Raw genomic sequence first — 14,348 nt, 5'->3', positions numbered from 1 at the left:
AGACTGACCTTACTTCCAGAGTCCTTGGGTCCACACTCCCCTTTATCGTACCACCATTTGTTTTTCAGTTTGTCTAAGACTCCTGCTTCACTCAGTTTCAAAACGGCAAGGTTTACGGGCGTTCTTCAAATCACGGGGGGCAGGGAGGGGCAGGGTGGGGGAAATAACATAAATAACATCATAGGACATGTTATTTTATGTTATTCAGTCAGAAGAAGCCCAACAAGAGCAGCTGAGTACTCTTCACAAAGTGACGAAGCCGTGGGGGGCCCCACGGTGGCTACATGTCTCTTTGCTCAGTGGTGGTCCGGCTCCAGGTCTGTCTGGAGGTGGGAGCAGAGCTAACAGACACATACGTGTGGGGCCCCCGGCTGCATCGCTTTTCTGGAACGGGCGCATACTGCCGGGACCTTTCTAAGAACAACCGCAGAGGCTGGGACTGCTGGACCAGAACTATTGGCTCCGTTCTGCATGAAGAACACCCAAAGCAGTGAGAGAGGTTCTCCTCAGGGATCCGTCCGGAGGCAGAACCTCTGGAAACGATGTTTAAGAACAGCGAATATTTCTGCTCCAACAGTCCTCCTCCTCCTCCTCTTCTTGGGATCAGAGGTTTCCAAACGTTCTCCGTTCCTCCGGGGGTCGACCCGGCAGATGCTCCTGTTCCCAACAAACATTTCTCTCCTACCCACATTAAGGTCACAGCGACATCGCGGCTAACCTTCTCGCCACCGCCTCCGCTGCCACATTCTCCTTTGTCGTACCACCACTTGTTTTTCAATTTGTCCAACAGGCCCTGCTCATTGAGCTTTAACACGGCCAGGTTTACTGCACTTCTTGAAAACGATAAAGCATATTTGGTGAGAGGGTGAGTATGCTGTCCAATTTGGGAGGGAAGGAAGAAAAGGGGGAGAGGGGAGGAGAAGTCAGAGAGGGACAAGGGTGGAAAAAAGTTAATCCCAGTTAAAGGACCTAAATGCACTCTGAACACAAGCTCTCCTTGGATCACGCGTGATTTTTTCACTTTGCTTTCCTTCTTCAGGTAAAGACTAAACGGCGCAACGAAGCTTTCTGCGACCCATTTTCACCCGCCGGCCGTCACAGACCGACAGACAGGAGTCAACATCAGGTTTAACCTTGATATCTTTAAGCCTCTTTAATGTTCTGTGACATTGTTGGTTTGAAACTTTTGGTAGAACATCTGAAATCAACACCAACAGACTCCTGATGCAGTTCCACTGAGAAGCAGCTAAACCTCTTGAACGTTTCCAGATCGACGCGTTACAAACCCAGATAACCGCTTTAACGTCGTGTTTCATTTACCGACAGACCAGCAGTAGATTCTGCAGGAACTGTGACGTGGAAACATTTGTGGCACACAGATCTATTCAGTCGGTTCTCTGCAGAACCTCCTCTGGTCTCTGGGTTCGTCTCTACCGGATGTCGAGTAGTGCTATGGATCTACTGATGGAGATCTTCACCCTTTCTTCAAAAAAAACAGCTGAAGTTCACTTTGATTGGATGGAGAACATCTGTAAACATCAGTATTAGCACATTTTTTTTTCAGTTTGATTAAGGTCTGGACTTTGACTAGGCCATTCTCACCAATCAATCTGCCTTGATCTAAGCCAGGGGAGTCAGACTCATTTCTATATTGGGTCACTTTGGCATCATGAGGTCATTAAAAGGGCCTGTTGCACGTATATAGATGATACTTTTGATTTTATTTAATTTCAGTTCACATAGAAATATAAAAAAATCACAGTAACATAAAAGTAGCACTTTAGACCCAGTTTATATAATTTATCTGCAAAAACGTTGATATTGGGGTGAGTTACATTTTAAACTCATCGTTCTGCATCACTTTTTCTCTTTTTTGACATTTCTGGGTTGTTTTAATGTGTTATGGGAAAACTGACATCTAGTGGCAGGATGCTGTTACTACACCATTAAAAAAAATCAACATTCCCTGCAGGAGGCTCAGTTTTAGCCACTTTATACACTTTAAAAGAATATATACCTCTACTTTATGACATAATATGCCTTTTCTGGCTCTAGAAGGCCGGATAAATTGTCTTGACGGGCCGGATTTGGCCTGCAGGCCTTGAGTTTGACACGGTTCAGAGTGTGAAGTCCAGATAGTCTGATCAAGGTGTTTGTGTTAATCCACACACAGTTTTGTTCTGATTGTTTATACATTTCTTTACTTATTTAAAAGTTTTAAATGTATTGCATTGCAGCACACATGGCCTTAATTAGAGAAGCCTTCAGTTACTGTCTGACTCATTTCTCTCAACAGTTTAACTCGTTTTCTCCAGCGTTTGAAAATCAGTTTTGTTTCACTCAGAGAGAAAAAAGTACATTTATATATTTAAACAGACATAAATGCTACTGAATCCTTTAGACGTCGGTGAATATTATCGCCACCTGCTGGACTGGTTTGCCAGAAGCAAATAAATAATGATTTTCTGCACCAGAAATAACTAAAATGGGAATGTTTGTATTGGAGTTTGTGATTCCTGCTTTACCTAATTCAATATTTTACGTGTTTTTATAGGGGTTTTTCGACTTTACACTATAGATAAAATACACGTTATTAAAGTAATTATAGATAAACCGTGATTAGAGACACTTTTTAGCTCAGAGGTTGGGTCATGATGTGTGTTTTAACGAGCTGAAGCTTTAACTCTGCTGCTGTGACCTTCTAACAGACGACGTCCACGGGTCGGTGGCTTTTAACGACACCAGGAAGTCCACGATTCCAGGATTACTGAGTTTTATAAGAACACTGGAAACAGACACTGACCTCTATCACCAGCACAGCTTTATAAATCAGATAAAACACACACCCTGTTATTTAATCAACGTCCTGAACTTTTTGACTTTTCTCCATCTTACAAAAACAAATAAAAAGATATTTTATACGAATTATCTGTGAATCCAGGTGACTTCCACTGGGTTTTATTAAAGGGTATCAGAGTCGGGTAATTGGTAAAAAAGCAACAATCACAAAGAGAAATTATTTCCTTCCACCTGACCACGATATGCTGCTTCCTGTTAACTGTTATGAAACGCCGTCAATGTTCTTTTTGCAATAAATCATCACAGGCCAGCTGAAATGGCAGCTGCTACAAACTAGAAGCAAATGACCACATTTGAAGACGTTCACTCTGAAACCAGCCCTGTCCAGCCAGAGTTTCATCAGTTTGGACCTGTGTGCTTAAAGTACGGCATGTTTCTGAGCCACGACTGCTGGGTCATGCCCAGCTGCTGCCAAATATCCCCTAGAAGCGGTTTGTGTCGTGACTTCATTGCTTTTTCCTTGGAAATGTTAAAAGGTAACCGACGAGGAGGGAGAGATTTGTTCTCGTGTGCATTTAGACCCTTTGAATCAAAGAGAAAATGAAAACATTCGGCAATGGAAGCAGATTACAGACAGAAAGCGACACAGCTGCTTAGTTTTAAGGTGGAGCCGTGTGAAGGTCCAGCGCTTCGGGCCACAGGCCAGCCGGCCCTGCGTAACGCTGCTGGTGTGTTTCCTAGCTGGCATCCAGAAAGTGGCTGACAGAACACGATGATCCCCTCCAGAAAACCCACAAGGTGAAAGCCTGGAGGAGAGGACGACCATGATCTGACAGAGACTCCTTCTGGTCAAAGCAGCTCCAGAAAACCAACACCAGCCCGGCAGAAAACCACGACACCTTTCCCACAACCAGCTGGATGCTTCTTCCAGAAATATGAGTCACAAGAAAATGGGGCTCTTGTGTCTGACAATTAGTGTAGATTATATAAATAATAACTTTGCTACAGCTTCATGCTCAGAATTCAAACAGTGCCTCAAAACATCCCCACAGATCTGCCTTCAGTCTTCACGACTGGGCAAACGTCTGTGGACCAGCAGCCAGAGCCCAGAGCTGTCTGGAGAAATATTTTAAAGAAGATCCTCCAGACTTTATTGCTGGTTTTCCCACCGTTCACATCCAGAACATCAGAAATAAAATAAATAAATAATAAGTTCCTCAGATCAGATACTTTTGTTTTGACACAAAAAATAGGATTAATGTCATCCATGGATGGATGGATGGATGGATAGATGGATGGATGGATGGATGGATAGATAGATGGATGGATGGATGGATAGATGGATGGATGGATGGATAGATGGATGGATGGATGAAACTATGGATGGATAGATGGATGGATGGATGAAACTATGGATGGATGGATGGATAGATGGATGGATGGATGGATGGATGGATAGATGGACGGACAGATAAATGGATGGACAGATGGATGGACGAACAGATGGATGGACGGACGGATGGATGGATGGACGAACGGGTGGATGGACGGATAGATGGATGGACGGACAGATGGATGGATGGATGGATGAAACTATGGATGGATGGTTGGAGGGAGGGATGGACGGACGGACAGATGGATGGACGGACAGATAGATGGACGGATAGATGGACGGATGGATGGATGGATGGATGGATGGATGGACGGACGGATGGATGGATGGATGGACGGACAGATAGATGGATGGACAGATGGATGGATGGACGGACGGATGGATGGACGGACAGATGTATGGACGAACAGATGGATGGACGGACAGATGGACGGACAGATGGACGGATGGACGGACAGATGGATGAAAGAATGGATGAATGGAACTTGTGGGGCCAACAACAGACGGAGGACGCTGGAAAATTTAAAGTAGAAAATCTTGAATTTAGGAAAAGTCCAAATAACAGCTTTAAAGGACCTTCAGGAACCCTGGAGAACATTTGGTGAGAACATCTGGAAGATTACAGGAACATCTGGCCGCTTGGAGCCTAACCAGACTTTTACACAGCACTGTGTTTATAATCAGGGTGAGACGGGAGGCCGTGGCTGATGAGCAGAGTACCGGACCTTGGCATGACTCCCGTCCAGCTCTGGTGCTGAGACCACAGCAGTGAAGCTGAAGCTTCCAGCACAGACACAGGACATCCAGTAAATCAGACATTTACAGAAAGCTGAAGCTAGTGACGTGCAGCTGAAACACGTTCCACCAAAAACATCAGAGGACTTACCTGGAGCCGAGCTCTGTAAGAGACACACAATGTCATCAAACCCACCCCTGCATCACCACAGCTCCACATGCATGCATGCAACAAGGACAGATGTCTGAAAGCTGCCCTGATTCACATTAAAGTCCCCCCCCCCCCACATCCAGCAGTGACAGATAGAAAGGCGGCACGCCAGGGAAGGTGGAATACCATAACAACACGTAGAACATATTGTTACACTATTCCACCCACCTTAACTGTGAACCCTTGGGTGTGGCCACGCCGTAGCCTTTGGAGTCCAGGTTGCCTCCCACTTTCATGGTGTCGCAGGGCTTCCTCTGCTCCGTGTACTCGTTCATGGTGGACTCCAGCAGGAAGGCGTACTTCCCCTTGGACTTGCGGACCCGCGCCACGCCTTCGGCCGTGGTCTTGGTGAAGACTGTGGGCTCGGCAGACTTCATGTAGCCCCACATCTTCTCATAGACGGCGATCTTGGACCGCTGTAGCGTATCGATAGGGTTCAAAGCAGAGTGAGAGACGGAGAAAAAAACAGCTGCATGCTCCACAGCTTAAGGTGCAGTGTCCGCCGACAGTATTCTGTCCTCTTACAACCACGACCGTATCTGGACTTTATGTGACAGACCAACACAAAGTGGGGCGTTACTGAGAGGGGAAGGTTTCAGCTCCCTTTACCCTGATACCCCTAAATCAGATCCAATCAAAAGGTCCAGGTCCAGTCTACAGCAGGATCAGGTTCTACAACAACATCTCCCAGAGCTCTGATCCATCCATCATCTAGACCTGGAGAGAGGATGGACCACCTGCAGACCTACCAGGACATGGACGTCCACCTGGACTGACAGGCTGGACCAGGAGAGCATTGATCAGAGAAGCAGGAGGACCATGGTGGCTCTGGAGGAGCTGCAGAGACCCACAGCTCAGGAAGTCCTGTTTGCAGTTTACTACATGCCATGCAGGTGACAAGAGACATGTGCAAGAAGCTGGTCTGGTCAAATGAGACCTAAATGCAGCTTTTTGGCCTAATCTGAAAACCCTTTATGGAAAGTTAACATTGTACACACCCGACCACACCTCCCCTACAGTGAACCATGGTGGTGGCAGCATCATGCTGTGGGAAGCAGGTCAGAGCTGAATCAGAACCATCCTGAAGGAGAAGCTGTAAGAGGCTGCAGAAGACCTGAGACTGGGGTGGAGGTCCACCTTCCAGCAGGACGACCACTCTGAAGATGCAGCCAGAGGTATTAAAGGATGGTTCATGTATTAGAACGGCCTAGTCAAAGTCCAGACCCTAATCTGACTGACAGTCCGTGGCCAGATTTAAAGATTGTTGTGCACATGAACTTTCCTTCCAGTCTGACTGACCTTGAGCTGTCTGTAGACGACAAACTCCAGAAGACCTGCAGATCTGCTGACTCAGCTGGACTGAATGCACTTTTCAGGTTTTTATTCAAACCACAATTCACTATTATATACCGCTTTGTGTTGGTCTCACACTTTATGTGTTATAAGGCGACAAGCAGCCTGAAAACCTGCAAAGGGCAGAAAACAGAACATTCACTCCCTGACTCTGCTACATTCTCCTACTACTCTCCGATATTGCATTACTCGCCTGTTATTTAATCTTTTAACTTTATATTCTCTCTCGTGTTTTCTCTTTGTAGTCGTTACATCTGGCCTGGTGTTCTCTTTAGCTTTTTACTGCCACTAACTGTCTGAGCTCTCCTCCATCATCTAGACTTGAAAACTGGCTCAGAGTTTGTCTGTTTAACTCTTTTTCTCTCCTACTGCTGCCATCACCTCTCTAACGTAGAAAGTACTCCTGGATCAGAGTTCTCAGCTCTTTTTATGTCTCTGCCCCGTCTGGGTCGTGGCAGATGGTCGTTCACATCCAGGAGGAGAGAACGCTGTAAGTCAAGGACTGGATGCAACCTGCTGGGTTCCTTAGATAGAAAACTTTGAACCAACCTGTCTGGACGATTTGACTGAACTGACTTTGGAAAGTGCCTTCATCGCTCTTGTTGTGTTAACTCCAATGACAGCACCGGTTCTCCTACGTTCTCTGGAGTGGAACCCTGGCAATGCCCACTCACCCTGAAGAACTCTTTGGTGGAGCCCGAGTCCAAAGTGCCGTAGGCGATGTCGGTCTGCTTGGCCAGATCCTCGGCGCTCTCGATGGGGGAGACCATCCTCTCCACGGTGAGGAAGGCGGCCAGGTTGGCCGTGTAGGACGAGATGATGATGAGGGTGAAGAACCACCACACCCCTCCCACTATCCGTCCAGACAACGATCTTTGGGAGGGGGGGAACCAAGCCACGGTTAGGAGGGAGAGGAAATAAAAACAAGATGGGGGGAAAATGGAGGGAGATGCGAGAAGGTAGAGCCGGAAAATGATAATTGGGATGTTTGAAGAGGAGAAATTAGGATTAGGAAGAGAAGAAAAGAGGAAATAACCAGTTAGTGTAGTGCTAAAATGTGGTCCTTTAGTAAGAGCTGCATGATGATGTGAGCATGAAGGCTGTGCTGCCACAAGGTGGCGCTGTGCCACCACTGCCAGAGCCCCGTTAATCCCTCATTAGGGCAGACTGCCTGATAAAAAGGTTTAATAGAGAAAAGGTGTAAGCAGCTTCCGTCCCTCCGCCGTGGTGGTGTTTACTGGAGGGACCAGAGGAGCTGCAGCTCCGCCAGCTTCTTGTTCTCCTCGCTTGCTTTTTCTGATTTTCCTCCCCTCCTCGCTCGGGGGAGACGGATAGCTCGCTGCTCAGGAGCAGGGGAAGGTCGTGAGGAGAATCTTAAAGCATAAATGCTGCATTGAGGAGAACAAACAAGATCTCCCCTCGGTGCAAATCAAACGGCGGAGGATACAAACCCCCCCAGGCCTCCGTGTCAGACGGAGAGGGATGAGGATGGGAGGAGACGGCCGTCTTTCTCTCTGCTGTCACATCCTCCCGGTCCTAATACACACAGGACCACCCCACTGTTGGGCCCACTCTGAGTGGCACCCCCCCATCGGCTCCATGCTCAGACGTCCTAAAGATCTGTGGGTCTGAGCCGAGCCTCGGAAACAAAGCAGCGACTAAACGAGCGCATAATGAGAGGAAACTCCAGTTTTGCGCGCCTGCAGCAGCCGGAGAGGCGCTGCAGTGGAGCATGGCTCCTCCACACGCAGAGGCAACTTTGGCCATGAAATAGACTTATTGATGCATTAGCTCTGGATTTGAATACAAATGACTCCTGCTGCCGCCTCAGCCCCGTTCCCCGCTCCTCCTCCAGCCTATTTCTGTGGATCTTAGCGAGGGGAGTCTTTAGCAGTGAACTATCACCGGAGGTGGAGGGAGCGCCTGACGGGGTGCAGATTAAAAACGGCTTTATTAGAGGAGAAAATAAAGAGTTATGCAGCCAAATATAATGACAGGAAGTCTTGGAATACACAGAAATGCTTAAAATGCGCGCATCTGTCGCTTGTTTTATGGGTTTTATGACCTTTTCTTTTCCAAATTTACCATTTGAGTAACTGGGACTGTTGGCAGCACTAAAGCTGGAGACAGAAGGTCCTGGGTTTGAATCCCAGGGTCTTTCTACTTGTTCTCCCTGTGCATGCAGGGTTCTCTCCGGGTACTCTGGCTTCCTCCTACAGTCCAGGAATGTGACCGTTGGGTTAACTCGTCTCTCTAAACCAGCCTGAGGTGTGAATGTGTGCATGGTTGTCTGTCCTGTGTCTCTGTGTTGCTGTGTTGTGATGTTGTGTGTTGTTGTGTTTTTCTGAAGCGTTTCAACACCTATCCAGAAATTCTGGCGGCTCGCTCTGAGCAACCTGCAGTTGGAGCGCTGCTGTTTTTAGGGACATGGATGTCCATCTTCCAAGGAGCATTTAGTCAGATACTAATCAGTGACCCACCCACCACTGTCCTGGGTCATTAGTGGAGGACTTGGTCTCCTGAACCATGAGATGCTGATGTAATTTTCTCTGGAACGTGTTGGAGGACCGAGCTGTAGAGCCTGAGGAGCTGGCAGCTCCATCCTCCTCCTTTGTTCAGTGGTGGCTTTGCTCTTTGGACCAACATGGCTTCTTTCACTCTCTTTCAAACCGTCTGTCCTCCCTGTCCAACATCTGGACATCATTGTCATCAACAGAGTCAAAGAGTGCCCTTTGTTTGCTGATGTAATCTCTTAAATGTGTTTTCACATCTGGATCAGAGTCAGTGATCATTATGTGCCAATAAACCACAGATTTGTCCTGTTTTTCTTTCTCATTGAAAGTACCCCTGGCTCAGTGTGGCTTGAATGAAGTCACTGATGAAGCTGTCGCTGCCCTTAACAGCTCTGGACTCCCTGCTGGTAGCAGCGGATGGCAGCTGAACCTGCTTCTGCTGGAGGTCTCTTCCTGTTAAAAGAGAGTTATTCCTCTCCACTGTCGCCATCTGCTTACTCTGAATGTGGGATTGCTGCAGATTAAACCCCATGATGCTGACTTTGTGGCTGTATTCCATTAGAATTTGGACTGAAATGGACTGAGTCAGTATTTCTTTTCATGTCCCATCCCTCCGACTGCAGCACTGGACTAAAACTGAGCCTATCTGCACATCCTCCATCTAACAGAGGCTGGAGCAGGTGCTGCTCAGCTGAAGGACAGGTAACCCTCACTGATCAGGCTTCAGCTTTTCTCACGCTGACAAACACACAGATGGCGTCGGCACATTAGTCTCCATTAGGTTTGCACCATAAAGCTGAAACAGCCAGCAGTGAGCTGCAGCTCTTCCTTCCTTTGTAATGTAGTTGTTTGTCTTTTTGGCGTAAACAGTAAACAGAGACGGTGGAGGGGGGCGGGGGGGGGGGGGGGGGGGGGGGACGACTCAACACGGGGACTTTGGGTAATTTTCAGGCTGTTTTTCTTCTTCATTTAATTGAAGCTTTGTTGATTGCAAATGTTATTCTTCCTATAATAATGAAAATGTCTTTGTAACAATTTAATTAGACGTGTGGAAATGTCGTATGACCCAATAACTGTAGATTTTAATAGTTATGGTAAATGCTATCAATCAGTAAAGAACACTGCGCTAAAGTCTCGATTCATCCCTTAGATGCAGAAAATAAATTCTCTTTAAGTTTCTTTTTCAGTGTGTGGTAGCTGCACCACCTGAACGATTTTAAAAAAGGACAGTAAAACGGTTTCTGTTTGCTTTTCTGCTTCATTTCTCTGTAATCAAAGGTTTGCCAAACGTTTCACACATTTAGGAAAAGAAACCGTTCTGACGTCTGTGCTGCATGTAGCTACGTTTTATTAAGAAAGTAGAGGAAAGCTCCGTTTCTCTGCGGTGAAACTTGTTGGAGAGAACCTGAATGTCAGGATGTATCAGCTCAGTTTTCCCAGGAGCGACGGAAACAAGGAAACCCAGACGGGAGAGTATTAGATGAAATAAAGTGGAAACAAAACAGAAATTGGCTCCAGTGTTGCTGCGACGGGATTCTGCACTGCGGCCTGCTGAGCCTTGGGGAGTACAGAAAACTCAATATTGTCCAAAAAAACAAACACTTTCAGCAATTAGTCGGTGGTTTTCCACCATTAGCGCGTGCTGAACTCGTTTGTATTCGTTAAATAGGACTGCATTACACCGGCGTTCATGTCCCGAGCTTTTCCAGGCTCAAAACTCCACATTTCCCAAATATTCCTACTTTAGTCAGACTTTAAATATTGAACCTCTAAAAATGTGTGCCACTTTATTAGGTACACCTGTTTAATGGCTAATAGACAGTAAATACGGTGAGCCAATCAGCTGCAGATGAAGCTGAGCTGCAGAATGAGTAAGAACAAGATTTTAGGGATTTTAGGGACTTGGAAGGTAACGTCTCTGTTGGTGCCGGTCGGCTGGTTTCACCCACAGCTGATCTGCTGGGAACTTCAAATCAACGTCCCTCAGGGGGACAGAGATGGTCACAGAGAGAGAAAACATCCAATGAGCTGCAGCTGTGAGGATGAACTTGTTAGAGGAGAAACGGGCCGACTGGTTCTGAGAGAACCACTGGTTCCAACCAAGCTCTGCAGAACTCCAACAACCTTGAAGCAGAGGGGCTGCAGCAGCAGAAGACGGCACCAGGTACCACTCCTGTCAGCTGAGAACAGGGAACCGAGGCTACGGTTCCACCAGAACCATCCCTGGTCCGATGAGTCTGGATTTCAGCTGCAACCTTCAGATGGTTGGGTCAGAATCTGGTGTCCACAGCTTGGATCCACATGGCCTCACAGCAACGGTTCAGGTGGGTAGTGGAGGTGTCAACTGAGCATCATTAAGGGAGTTCTGGTGCTGACCATCTCCATCCCTTCGTGACCACAGTGGACCCATCTTCTGATGGCTGCTTCTAGCAGGATGGTCCACCGTGATGCTCAGATCATTTCCAGCCGGTTTCTAGAACATGACAATGAGTTCCCTGACCTCCGAGGATCTCCAGTCACCAGATCTGAGTTCAGCAGAGAACCTTTGGGTTGTGGTGGACCAGGAGGTTCTCATCATGGAGATAAATGTGAGGATGGGCCTGACCTGGCCTGACATTGGGCCTGACTTGATACTAACATGGTGGTCCTGATAAAGTGGTTGGTTAGGATGGATTGATGGATGGATGGATGGACGGGTGGATGGATGGACGGGTGGGTGGATGGATGATGGATGGATAGATGATGGATGGATGGATGATGGATGATGGATGGATGATGGATGGATGGACGGGTGGGTGGATGGATGATGGATGGATAGATGATGGATGGATGGATGATGGATGGATGATGGATGGATAGATGATGGATGGATTGGTGGATGGATGGATAGATGGATGGACGGGTGGATGGATGGACGGGTGGATGGATGGATGGATGATGGATGATGATGGATGGATGGATGATGGATGATGATGGATGGATGATGGATGGATGAATGATGGATGGATGGATGGATGGATGGATGGATGATGATGGATGGATGATGGATGGATGGATGATGGATGATGATGGATGGATGGATGATGGATGATGGATGATGATGGATGGATGATGGATGGATGAATGATGGATGGATGATGGATGGATGGATGGATGGATGGATGGATGGATGATGATGGATGGATGCATGCATGGATGGATGGATGGATGGATGGATGGATGAACAGAGGGATGGATGGATGGATGGATGATGGTTGATTGGACAGATGATGGATAGATTGATGGATGGATGGATGATGGACGGATGGATGATGGTTGATTGGATAGATGATGGATGGATGGATGGATGGATGATGGATTGATGGATGATGGATGGCTGTTTAATTCTGGCTGCAGCCCTTTAGGATCGTCTCCATCTGAGGAGACGGTGGAGCCTGAGGCTCATTCAGAGACTCTCAGCCAATCAGCAACCAGATGCTCTGGTCCTGCAGATGGACAGACGTCTCTCCTCCTTCCATCCGCAGCCACACAGACGCGCCGTCGCATCACAGAATCAGACTGAGAATCAGACTGAGGCGCTTAGACAACAATCCTCACCTCAGGATTAATAATAAAACCTGATTTGAGCCGTTAGCATCCAGTTAGCAGCAGACCTTAAAGCGTCTAGAAACAGACGTGGACTGCTTTGCTGTGCATTTTCCAGAAAGATTTGTGGAAACAGAAAAAAGCCACGGCAGCAGAAGATAAGGAGAAGAGACGAGGACAAGCTTGTCCCTGAGCGGGGGGGATAAACGTGGAGCTGCTGCTCTCCTCCCTGGGTGCTACCTGGAGCGAGGCCCCGCTGGCTGACTTATTTATGGGAGATTGCTGCCGATCTGCTCCTCTGCTCCAGAGTCCCGTCGGCTGCAGGGTCCAATTTAAACCTCTGCATCTCGCCTCTGTTCAACGTCCCATTTAAAGGCTGCGTAAAAACGTGTGAATGAAACCAGGGCGTTAGTCCCAAAGTGAGGAGAGAGGGAGAAACTGATCACCTGGAAAAACATCCAGCTGAGAATTCCCAGAGGAATTCAGAAATAAAGAGCAATTACTCTGCAGCACAGGTAATAATACCCTAAAAAACAGCTCAGACGGACGAATTAAACACATTCTGACGCTCCCTATTTCAAATCTCCAAACCGCTCCCACACAGTTGGGATGTCCAGAATCTCTTGGCTGGGGAATATTTAGGAGCGAGGTTTTGTTAATTGGATGGGGCGTGAATACTTTTGTAAATATAATGGATCTGCGAAATGATTCTACGTAGATACAAACGTTGTTTCTCTACGTCTGACCCAGAGTGTGAAACTATAAAGACTGAAACCAAGCGCCCGTTTATTGCAGCTTTTTAAGATTTTACATTTTTTCCTCTAATAAATGTACATTTCCTCTGAAACCGCTGAGTATTTATGCGTCACATGATGTGCTGAGAGCCTCCAATACGCCGTCAATTCAACAGGGTTGTTTGGACTTGTGAGCGCCGCCATAATAAACATAAATTTCTATCAGAAAAATAAAAATGTCTGACATCCCTGTGAAACCTTCCGGAGGCCCGTTTAAACGTTCGCTCTCGGCAGAAGCAGCGTCATTAACACCGGCTGCCGAAATATCAAAGCAGAAAACTCCAAATTGGTGCCCGGCTTTGAAGCCTGAGGCCACTGGTGAGGCCGTAATAAGCAGGAACCCTGCGACAAATCAAGCCGGCGTGCCGAGAGCCGCTGCTGACACGAGCAATAAGCCATGCTGCAGAGCAGTGCTGCGGCGGGCCGGCTAACAAAAGCTAATTGGCGTCGCATTGATGGAGCGGCGTGAACGAGGCCGATGGAGGGACTTCAAAGTCATCGTCCCTTCCAAACACGGCAGCTTCTTCTGGGCCGGATTAAAGGTTCCGCCTCGTCTGTAGCCGCCAGGAAGGTTTGCCTCACGATCTGACCTGATGGGCACTGATCAGGCTGGACGCCGGCGAGACCCGGCAGCAGGTGATCACACCTGGAGGAAAGCAATCACACCTGGAGGAAAGCAATCACACCTGGAGGAAAGCAATCACACCTGGGGGGAGCGGGCCGAAGGCTGGCAGCAGGTTTCTGATGCAACATCCTGCAGCCTCAGGAGAAAACACCAGAAAAAAAAAATTCACTTCCATTCATCTGGGATTTGTAGACAATTAAAAGGACTTTGGTGTCACCGTTTCATTCCAGCTCCCTTCTTCTCCCGTAACCATTGGAGACCGGGATATTAATCACTGAATTAATTATTGTGGGCCGCCTTGAGGGAGCGGGCGGGGGGGGGTATTAACCCTTATTAAAAG

General features: G+C 47.5%; 1 protein-coding gene across 3 annotated transcripts in view; it reads right to left on the bottom strand.

Annotated features, from left to right (window-relative positions):
* gria4b (glutamate receptor, ionotropic, AMPA 4b) overlaps positions 1 to 14,348 on the bottom strand; it is a 146,424-nt gene that overhangs the window by 10,662 nt on the left and 121,414 nt on the right. The window contains exons 12-14 of one of the 3 annotated variants that reach the window (XM_036142707.1): positions 7,166 to 7,364; positions 5,307 to 5,554; positions 9 to 123 (exon numbers count right to left, since the gene is read on the bottom strand). In XM_036142707.1, the coding sequence (XP_035998600.1) occupies positions 9 to 123; positions 5,307 to 5,554; positions 7,166 to 7,364 (562 nt within the window). Of the gene's footprint in view, positions 1 to 8; positions 124 to 718; positions 834 to 5,306; positions 5,555 to 7,165; positions 7,365 to 14,348 lie in introns of all 3 variants that reach the window. The other 2 variants (XM_036142706.1, XM_036142709.1) reach the window with 2 other exon arrangements.

The sequence above is a fragment of the Fundulus heteroclitus genome, chromosome 11, assembly GCF_011125445.2.
Source record: "Fundulus heteroclitus isolate FHET01 chromosome 11, MU-UCD_Fhet_4.1, whole genome shotgun sequence".
Taxonomy (NCBI): Eukaryota; Metazoa; Chordata; class Actinopteri; order Cyprinodontiformes; family Fundulidae; genus Fundulus; species Fundulus heteroclitus.
Note: the sequence above shows the minus strand (reverse complement) of the source record. Positions and strands in the feature narration are given on the sequence as shown.